The following is a 10,912-nucleotide window of genomic DNA, read 5'->3' as shown; positions in this document are numbered from 1 at the left end:
ATCTAGCCCCGCATCGGGCTCTCTGCTCGGCGGTGAGCCTGCTTCCTCCTCTCTCTGCCTGCCTCTCTGCCTACTTGTGATCTCTCTCTCTCTCTGTCAAATAAATAAATAAAAATCTTTAAAAAAAAAAAAAAGATTCTCTGTCTTGGGGCACGTGGGTGGCTCAATCATTAAGCGTCTGCCTTCAGCTCAGGTCATGATCTCAGGGGGCTGGGACGGAACCCCACATCAGGCTCCCTGTTCAGCGGGAAGCCTGCTTCTCTCTCTCCCACTCCCCCTGCTTGTGTTCCCTCTCTTGCTGTGTCTCTCTCTGTCAAACACATAAATAAAATCTTTGAAAAAAAAAAAATTCTCTTTCTCCCTCGGCCCCTCCCCTCCTCAAAAAAAAAAAAAAAATAGGGGGAAGGAAAGGATGTAAAGTCACACATGGAAATATTCTCTTTGACATTAATGTTACATACCATCTACTAACTCTTGTGAGTATACCTCGATATTAGAGACCAGTCCAAAGGATGAAGCCTCAAAAAAACACAAAAGAAAAACACTCTAAGTCTTTAATATGAAACTGTAAGAAAATAAAAGGGCATGGAGATATTGAATATTTCGATATTTGTGATTTGACATTTGGTCTATTTAAGATCCTAGATTTTTTTTTAAGTGTTTTTGTTGTTGTTGTTGTTGTTGTTTTTAAGATTTTACTTATTTATTTGACAGAGAGAGAGAGACAGCAAGAGAGGGAACACAAGCAGGGGAAATGGGAGTGGGAGAAGCAGGCTTCCTGCTGAGCAGGGAGCCCGATGCAGGGCTTGATCCCAGAAATCTGCAATCATGACCTGAGCTGAAGGCAAATGCTTAACAACTGAGCCACCAAGGTCTCCTAAGACCCTAGATTTTTTCTGAAGTGAGTTCTATGCCCAACATGGGGCTTAAACTCATAACCCCGAGTTCAACAGTCACATGTTCTACCAACTGAGGCAGCCAGGCACCTAGAGTTTTTTAAGCTTGTGAATTGAAGGAGTCTTTCTATATAATGGTTCATATAAATCCCACACTCTCACAAATATGTGGAGAAAGAATACCACCTCATCAACTCAGAGAGAAAAGGAGAGGATACGAAGTTTCAGAGGTAGACAATAAAGACAAGTGTCCTAAGATTTTAAAGTATATCAGAACCAATGCTACAAAGTAAAACATAAAACAAACAAACAAACAAAAAAAACAACCATCATCTACAGAAGTCAAAAGATGAATGATGGCCAAGGAAATAAAAAGAGAGCTATTAATCTGACTTAATGTGTTCCCCAATTTGGTCTCAAGTAATAAGCATCAGATTAAAGAAGATACTGCTTTATTTATTTTTATTTTTAAAAGATTTTTATTTATTTATTATTTGACAGAGAGAGAGACAGGGAGAGAGAGAACACAAGCAGGGGGAGTGGGAGGGGGAGAAGCAGGCTCTTCGCTGAGGGAGCCCAATATGGGTCTCAATCCCAGCACCCTAGGATCACGACCTGAGTGGAAAGCAAATGCTTAACTGACCAAGCCACCCAGGTGTCCAGAGAAGATACTTCTAAAAGGATCAACTGTGTCAATTTTAACCTTAAATATTTAGATTATGCTTATATTCTTTTAAAAAACTCAATATTCTACATAGCTTTAAAATGACTTCTGGCTTCCTCAAAAACTACTGTTTAATTTTTCTTTTTTAAGATTTTATTTATTTGACAGAGAGAGAAAGAGAGGACATGCAGAAGGAGCAGCCAAGGGAGAAGCAGGCTCTCTGCTGTCTGCTGAGCAGGGAGCCGAATGCAAGACTGGATCCCAGGACCCTGGGATCATGAGCTGAGCCCAAGGCAGACACTTAACTGACTGAGCCACCCAGGCACCCCATCTCTGTTTAGTTTCTAAACATTAACAATAATGGCTAATGCTAAGTAAGCCTTTAAGAGGACCAGGAACTATCTTAAAGGCTTTACATGCATTAATTCTTTTAGTCCTCAAACAACTCTAGGAGGCGGATACCATTATTACCTTCATTTCATATATTTTACATATGAAGAAATGGAGAGGTTAAGTAATTTGCCCAATGTCAGAGAACCAGCAAATTGGCATAGCTGGGATTTGAGTTCAGGCAGTCTAAATCCAGAGTCCAAGCATTTAGCCACTACACTAAAACAAACAAACAAAAAAACTCCTAACAGGCTATAGACAATGAGAGTGGGTAGGCTAGGAGAGAACACCAGAGAGAAGTAGGTATAGAACTTTAGGCACAGGAGCATGTGGGTGGCTCAGACAGTTAAGTGTCTGCCTTCCGCTCAGGTCAAGATCCCAGCACCTTGGGATCAAGCCCTGGGTCCGTCTCCTTACTCAGCAGGGAGTCTGCTTCTCCCTCTGCCTCGGCCCCTCCCCTAGCTCATTCTCTCTCTCTCTTTCTCAAATAAATAAATAAACAAATAAATCTTTTTTTAAAAAGTTTCAGGCACAGAAATAGTCTCAAGCAATTTTGCAAGAAAGTTCTTTCAACATATATCACATTTTAAATTATCCCAAATAGGGCGATGGTAGCATAGAAATAGTCTCTAGCAATTTTGCCAGAAAATTCTTTGAACATATATCACATTTTAAATTATCCCAAATAGGGTGATGGTAAACACCTTTTGCAAAAGCAGTTCTTGTCCTTTTCCTCCCCTTAAAAAAAAAAAAATTAAGAAGGATAAGAAACTGAAATCTTACTTCTCCAACACCTTTCAACAGCTTTTCTTGCCTTGACCTCTTCCAAAACCTTGATAGTTAGAAAACAAAGATGAAAAAAGAAGGCACTTTCAATTGAAATAAAAAGACCTCTTAGTAATTTTTCCACTGCTAATGACTGAAACATTTAAGAAAGACTTAGGTCGATCCCACCCACTCGCAAATGGAATGAAAACCAAGTTAAAACCGTCATCTTTTAATTTCACAGCAGTTTTCTTCCCCCTCTATGGCTATTCCTGTTCTCACTGCAGACAGGGAACTGCTCCCAATGACGTCAGAGCAGTCTCCCAGCAACGATTAATAAGGGCTGTCCACCACAGGGGTTTCCTGAAAAGCTAGCAAGAAATTGTCCACATATTTGCTGCAATACTGAGATATAAGGATGTGGTGGAATTTCTCTTAACCCTTATAGCTCCAGTCTCTGGCAAGTTTCAAAATAAGTTATTCTTCTGGAATGCTCTCAGTTTACCCTAGGATTATCTTCTTCCTTTTCCTCCCCCAACTTCTCTCCAAATAAAATTATAATTTTGTTAGTTTGAAATATTTTTGTCTGTAATAAATTGATAATATTGATATATTTGAACTACTATAAAAAATAGGACTGGAATCTAAGTCTGGCAGATAATATTCTTTTTACTTCACACATAGAACTTAGAATAAATGAGAGCACAGAACAGAAAAGAATGTCAGGACAGAAAAGCCAGCAAGTTCTTAAAGGTACTTTTCCACATATGCTACCCAAACACATCCACAGACAGGCAAAAACCTTAAATTTTCCTAGGCTCTAGTCTACTGAATTTTTCACACTGACCTCTGCAGGCAGCCCTCCAGAGATCAGTGGTATTAAATGGAGTTGCATAAAAAAATAACTGGAAGCCCATATACTTACTTAATCCAGAAAAGGGTAAGTTAGATTCACACCCAAGAGGGTATCTAACAATTTCTTCCTAAAGCTTTGCTCTAGCTTCATACACTCAAAATGAGAGTTTTAGTCTACAGTGGCACGGAATTTCACCTAACTACCTATTTTTGAGGTCTGAGAAACGGCATACAAACTGCCTGCTCAGGACCAGTGCAAATAAGGTAGAAATAATTCCAAATTCCAAAGCTCAACCTAGAATTACCCATGGATGCTAGGTTCCAGAAACCTGCTCGTGAGCGCTTCTCTTTCCGTATTTAGAAAAAGCAATTAGGTAAAATTCATAAGCAGCAAGACATACAGGATTAATTCAGGCACTGTGCTTCAGCAGTCCCAACTCTGGCCCCAACCTATTCTAAAAAGAAACAAACAAAATAGCATCGCTATCATTAACAACATCCCACTTTGGCTTCTGTCTGTTCAATGGAACCCAGTTATCATTAAGGCATAGATGGGAGAACGCACCGCTTCAGATGGATTTTCTTCTTCCTTCTCTCTGTCCCCTCCCTTTCGGAAGAAAAAAGACTGCAAACAAAATCACTACGTCACTGGAGGCAGAGGGAATCCCATCCCTGCACTCTTTAGATACCAAGGTCAGCAAACAAAAAAAGAAGCCAATTACAAGAAACAAATAAGTAATCCAAAATAAGAAGCAGTAAATCCACATGAAATTCTTATGATAAAGCTCAATATGTCAAAAAGCGTGTTTCAGTAAAAAGGCTGAACAAATTCTTCCTAAGACGTTCATAATTAAAAAAAAGCTTCCCAGACACAGCAAAGGCGACATATTTCTTATCATCACAGTTAAAGACTAGGGGGCAGTTACATAAAGACACAGGACACAGAGACATATTCACCAGCCGGGTGTGGATAGCTGTGGAATGACACAGTGAAGGATATTTATAGGGGATTCCCTGCTTCCTGCAATGTGCGTCAACAGCATCACCAAAGGAACAGAAATCACCACTATTCTCATAAGCTAAATCTGAATGAAGCATCACTTGAAATAGCTATGGAAGAGGTAGAATCTGAATACAATAAAAGTTCTAGCAAACCTAATTTTTAAAACATTTTAAAGGTAAAAATCAGCAAATGAAAATGCCCACAAAACAATATTTGATAACTGTAATTTTCCTATTGTGTATTATACAGTTAAATTGGCCAAGATAAAAAAGGGATTTATTTTTCTAGCTTCTTCCTTACCCAGTCTATGGAGTTCAAGGACTATTTATATAAAGAAAGAAAATTATCCAAAACTCACCCCAGATGGATCTGCACTTAAACCAACAGCAAGCTCACATTTTTAATGGAGACCTCATTGTAAGAATCTGTTCTGCTGGAATTTTGCAGGAAGAAATTCCTTCTGGGAAACCTGTGCCTCTTCCCCCACCCACAGTCCCCTCCCGCCCCCTTCACCCTTGAATGAAATGCTACTGATCCTTGCTGCTGCGTCTCCAGCAGGCTAATTGCTCTGACAAGCAGCTCTGAAGCAGACCACGGCCCAGCTGTTCAGAGAGATGGCACCTAGAGCTCTGCCAACAGTCTCTCTCTCTCTCTCTCTCTCTCACACACACACACACACACACACAGGCTGCAAAAGCACCCCCTCCCAACTCCTCTTTGCGTTCTCATTCAAGCACTTCAGTGACATGCCTGCCCCCACACTGCTCTGAGGATAGCTTTTAAAGATACAGCAGCAGTTCCTTTCTGCTGCATACACAGAGATGCCAAAACAAGGGCTTATTAAATAAGAGAATAATGAGTTGCAGATATGTATGGAGTTAAAAGTTCACTTTTAAATCTACTTTGCCTTTTTCTCACCTGTAAAATAACCGAGGACAGGAGAAAGATCTTTGCTTAAATGCTACTAGGCTAGACTTCAGAAATTAGGACCAAACCTAGAAACAGAATTTTCTTTCCAGTAAGCTATATTTAGTGCAATCATTTTTCACTTAGGGGAAGAAGGTGGGCAACCCAGAATACTAGTAGCTGTCTGTTCCTCCTTCCATGTGTGTCCCAAAAGGATGGGGAAGAGACTGGCTATAAAATGGGGGAACTGGGAAACTATGAAGGCTTCTTACTGATAAAATTGATGGAAAAGGACAAGAATAGAGTGTAAGTATGTGGATGAGGATAAATAGATTTTTAAAAAAAGAAAGGGTACAAAAGACAACAGGAGGAAGAGTAATAGCTCTTTTTTTTTTTTTTTTAAAGATTTTATGTATTTATTTGACAGGCAGAGATCACAAGTAGGCAGAGAGGCAGGCAGAAAGAGGAAGGGAAGCAGGCTCATCGCTGAGCAGAGAGCCCAATGCAGGGCTGGATCCCAGGACCCTGGGACCATGACCTGAGCTGAAGGCAGAGGCTTTAACCCGCTGAGCCACCCAGTTTTTAAAAGTATGCAGGGCTCTGGGGCACCTGGATGGCTCAGTCAGTTAAGCATGACTCTTGTCTTCGGCTCAGGTCATGAATTCAGGGTCCTGGGGTGAAGCCACTCTCCAGCTCAGGTTCTGCGCTCAATGGGGAGTCTGCTTGTCCCTCTTCCTCTGTCCCTCCCCCCACCAGCACTCTCTCTCCTTCTCTAAAATAAATAAATAAAAATCTTTAAAAAGAAAAAATTTGCATGACTTGGAGACAGAAGATATAAAAGTGACCTCAGGTCCTGATTTTTAAGAGCCCAAGGAAAGGTAGTAATAATTTCCATTGCCATAGGAACTAATGGACATTATAAGTGGCACAAGTTCTTCAGTAGCACAAAACAATACATGGGTAGGGGTCCAGGCATCCTAAGGAAAACAATAAAACCTGTCACAAAGACAACTAGTCGTTCATTCAAAAACATATTCATTGTGTGCTTGTCTTCTTACTATGGGCCAAACACTATGATAAGCTCTAGGAGTATGAGAGAGATTCATTAAGGATCATACAGAAGGAAAAAAGAAAGGGTTTGGCTTTTACTTTGAATGAGATGAGAAGTGACTAGAGGGGTAAAAAGCTGATCCTAAAGGGCCAAAGAGACGACTGACAACTGACAGGAATCTGGCTTTTACATTTAGAGAGGCAATCTCACTTGAGATGAGAGTCCAGTGGGAATTCTTAAGCAGAGGAATGGCATGTTTCTGACCTTTATTTCTTTTTTGCTTCCAAATTTTTGAGAAATTTCTAACATACAGAGATTTTGCAAGAACAGTACAACAGCCACCTAGATTCATATTCAGATTTAGTACGTATGTGTGCATGCATCCATGTGTGTAAATTCTTTTCAAGGCTATTTGAGATGTTCTCATAATGACCCTTCACATATAATAATTCAGCATGTATCTCCTTTTATCTCTTAATAAAGCCACTCTGAACTATGAAATAACCACCTGTCAAGTCCCAAATGGGTTACTGGGTGGTGTACCTGCCAAAAAATCTAAATAGCACTGCAAATGCTTAGAAAACTCAAATGACTTTGGAATCACCATCCACTAAAGGCTGGACAGAACTTGCAAGCTGAACCTAACCAGGTCAAATGCCTGCTAAAATAAGAGTCAATGTTCACCATGACATTTAAATCAGACCCAGACCGTTTAACATAATTTTCATATTTTCTAGAATACAATCTAAAAATTTCTTGGCATACAAAAAAAAAAAAACCAAAAAACAAAAACACAAGATAATTTCAATTTGCACAGGAAAAGAAATGACCAGATACAACACTGAGATAACACAGATATAGGAAATCTGACAGCTATTAAAACAGCTATTATTAAAATGCTCCAACAGCACAGTATAATGTGTAGATTTGTCTAATCACTATGTTGTACACCTGAAACTAATATAACACTGTGTGTCAACTATATTTCAATTAAAAAAAGGTACTCAAAAAGACTTCTGTGGAGGTAGAAAGATAATCCATCACTTGGAATTACGTTTAAGCATGATAAATGCCTAGACTGACCTAATATCCATATCCGTGATTAAAACAATAACCTTCCTGGGCACCTGGGTGGCTCAGTCATTAAGCATCTGCCTTTGGCTCAGGTCATGATCCTAGGACCCTGGGATCAAGCCCTGCATTGGGCTCCCTGCTCAGCAGGAAGCCTGCTTCTCCCTCTCCTCACTCCCAATTGTACTCCACCTCTCGCTGTCTCTGTCAAACAAATAAATAAAATCTTAAAAAAATAATAATAACATTTCTTTTATTTAGGGAAATATTCCTGAAACCAATAGGAAAATAGAATATTTTAAGAAAAAATAGAGGATATAAAGAAGAACCAAAAGGAAATTTTAGAACTGAAAAATATTAACAACCAAAATATACATACTCAGTTCATGAGTTCAACCGCGGAACAGAAACAACAGAAGAATCCAGTTAATTTTCAGACAGATCAAATTCAAACTGAAGACAGATAAATTTGAAGACAGGTCAAATCTTTTTTTTTTTTTTTTAAGATTTTATTTATTTATTTGACAGAGATCACAAGTAGGCAGAGAGGCAGGCAGAGAGAGGGGGAAGCAGGCTCCCCACTGAGCAGAGAGCCCAACGCAGGCCTTGATCCCAGGACCCTGAGACCATGACCTGCACCTAAGGCAGAGGCTTAACCCACTGAGCCACCCAGGTGCCCTGAAGACAGGTCAAATCTTTTTTTTTTTTTTTTAAGATTTTATTTATTTATTTGACAGACAAGAGATCACAAGTAGGCAGAGAGGCAGGCAGAGAGAGAGGAGAAAGCAGGCTCCCCGCTGAGCAGAGAGTCCGATGCAGGGCTCGATCCCAGGACTCTGAGATCACGACCCAAGGCGAAGGCAGAGGCCTTAACCCAATGAGCCACCCAGGCACCCCGACAGGTCAAATCTTAATAGCAATATCAAACAGGAATCAATGTCAAATCTGAACAACAGAGAGAAAAAAGACTTGAGGAAAAAAGAACAGATTATCAATGATCTGTAGGGCAATACCAAAATGTCTAATATTTGGGCCATCAGTGTCCCAAAAGGAGAGAAGAAAGAGTTTGGTGTAATATTTGAAGAAATAATGGTTAAAAAGTCACAAATTTGACAAAAGACATAAATATATAGAGTCAAAAAGCTCAGCAATCCCCAAATAGGATAAATAAAACGAAAGTCTACTCCTGGATTCACAATAATCTCAAGCTAAAAACTAAAGACAAAGTAAAAAAGTAAATCTTGAAAGCAACCAGAGAAAAATGACGTTATTACCTATTAAGGAAAAAATGATCTGAATGCCTCTATATTTCTCATCAGAAAGGGGCAAGAAGGAAATAAAACAGCATTTTAAAGCGCTGAAAGGAAATACAGGTTTCTATATCCAAGGGAAGTATCCTTGAGGATGAAGATGACATAAACATTCTCAGATAAAGGAAAGCCAAGAGAATTCACTGCTAGCAGACCTATTCTAAAAGAATGGCCAAAAAAGTTCTTGAGAAAGATGGGAAATAATACAACTGATCTTGGAACACCAGGAACAAAGAAAGAAAAATATAAATGCTCAATATCTGGTTACATATAATAGGTTATTCTCCTCCTCTTGAGTTCTTTGAAATGTTTGATGTTTGCAAACAAACACTGCAAGATGATCAAATGGAATTTTCACTGTGTGTTGATAAAGGTAATAGATAAGACAACTACATATTAAGGGGGAATAGGACAGGAACCTATATGGTGGTAAGGTTTCAACATTCTACCTAAAATGGCAAAGTATTAATTCTAAGTAGACCACTAAAAGTTAGGTGTGTATATTGAAAAAAAAAAAAAAAAAAAAAAAAACCCCAAAGAAACCAAAAAAATTTAAATAAAAAAATAAAAAAAAAAAAAAAAAAACAAGAGATCCCTAGAGCAGCCAATAAAATCTACATAAAAATGTATAGTCAAAACCTAATAGATAAAATTAAATAATTAAAATAGAGTATCACAAAATGTTCAAATGACTCAAAAGGCAGGAAAAGGATATTGTTAGAGAATTAAAAATAGGAAGAACAAAGGAAAAAACAATAAGATGGTAGACTTAACACTAAACATATCAATAATAACATATAATGTAAATGGTCTAACAATGCCAATTAAAAGACAGGTTGTTGGGGCGCCTGGGTGGCTCAGTGGGTTAAGCCGCTGCCTTCGGCTCAGGTCATGATCTCAGGGTCCTGGGATCGAGTCCCGCATCGGGCCCTCTGCTCAGCAGGGAGCCTGCTTCCCTCTCTCTCTCTCTCTGCCTGCCTCTCCGTCTACTTGTGATCTCTCTCTGTCAAATAAATAAATAAAATCTTAAAAAAAAAAAAAAAAAAAGACAGGTTGTTCAAGAGCACCTGGGTGGCTCAGTTGGTCAGGCATCTGCCTTTGGCTCAGGTCATGAAATGAGGGTCCTGGGATCAAGCCCAGCTCTGGCTCCCTGCTCATCAGGGACCCTGTCTCTCCCTTTTCCCTCTGCCCCTCCTGCCCCCAAGCTCATGCACATGCAATCTCTCCCTCTCTCTCAAATAAACAAAATCTTACCAAAAAAAGTTGCTCAACTATATTAGAAATTTCAAATATAATGATTTATACTTAGGAAGGTTGAAGGCAAACAGAATAAACTACTTAATATGGTACTTTAATAGTGGATACATGACTTTACACATTAGTCAAAACCCACAGAGGGGTGCCTGGGTGGCTCAGTCAGGTAGGCATTTGCCTAAGTTCTGGTCGTGATCCCAGGGTCCTGGGAAGTAGCCCCATAGTAGGGTCCCTACTCAGCAGGAAGTCTCCTTCTGCCTCTCCCTCTGCCCCTCCCCCCACTTGTGTTTTCTCTCTCCCTCACTCTCTTTCAAATAAATAAAATCTTAAAAAAAAAAAACACCACAGAGCTATAGAATACAAAGAGTGAAATCGAATATAAATAATAGATTTTACTTAATAATAATGTATCAATAGTGGTTCATCAATTTTTTAAAAGATTTATTCCTTTGAGAGAGAAAGAGATAGTTAACAGAGATAGTGAGAGAGGAGAGGAAGAAACAGGCTCCCCACTAAGCAGGGAGCCCAAAGTGAGGCTCGATCCCAGGACCATCAGGACCCAAACCAAAGGTAGATGCTTGACCAGTGAGCTACCCAGGTGTCCCCTGGTTCATCAATTTTAACACATGTACCACAGTAACACAAAACACTAGGAGAAACTGTGTGTGTTTGGGGGGAGGATGGTATATGGGAACTCTGCATTTTCTGCTCAACTTTTCTATAAACCTAAAACTGCTCTAAAAAATA

General features: G+C 39.4%; 1 protein-coding gene across 6 annotated transcripts in view; it reads right to left on the bottom strand.

The window, feature by feature from the left end:
- Positions 1-10,912, bottom strand: part of LOC111160157 (R3H domain containing 2) — a 159,989-nt gene that overhangs the window by 60,802 nt on the left and 88,275 nt on the right. For all 6 annotated transcript variants that reach the window (XM_022523032.1, XM_022523034.1, XM_022523033.1 and 3 more), the window contains exons 4-5: positions 2,734-2,782; positions 462-519 (exon numbers count right to left, since the gene is read on the bottom strand). In XM_022523032.1, coding sequence (XP_022378740.1) covers positions 462-519; positions 2,734-2,782 — 107 coding nt within the window. The remainder of the gene's footprint in view (positions 1-461; positions 520-2,733; positions 2,783-10,912) is intronic.

Source organism: Enhydra lutris, unplaced genomic scaffold (assembly GCF_002288905.1).
Source record: "Enhydra lutris kenyoni isolate GAN:26980312 unplaced genomic scaffold, ASM228890v2 scaffoldscaffold74, whole genome shotgun sequence".
In the NCBI taxonomy this organism is placed as follows: Eukaryota; Metazoa; Chordata; class Mammalia; order Carnivora; family Mustelidae; genus Enhydra; species Enhydra lutris.
The sequence above is the reverse complement of the archived record's forward strand: the minus strand, read 5'-3'. Positions and strand labels throughout refer to the sequence as shown.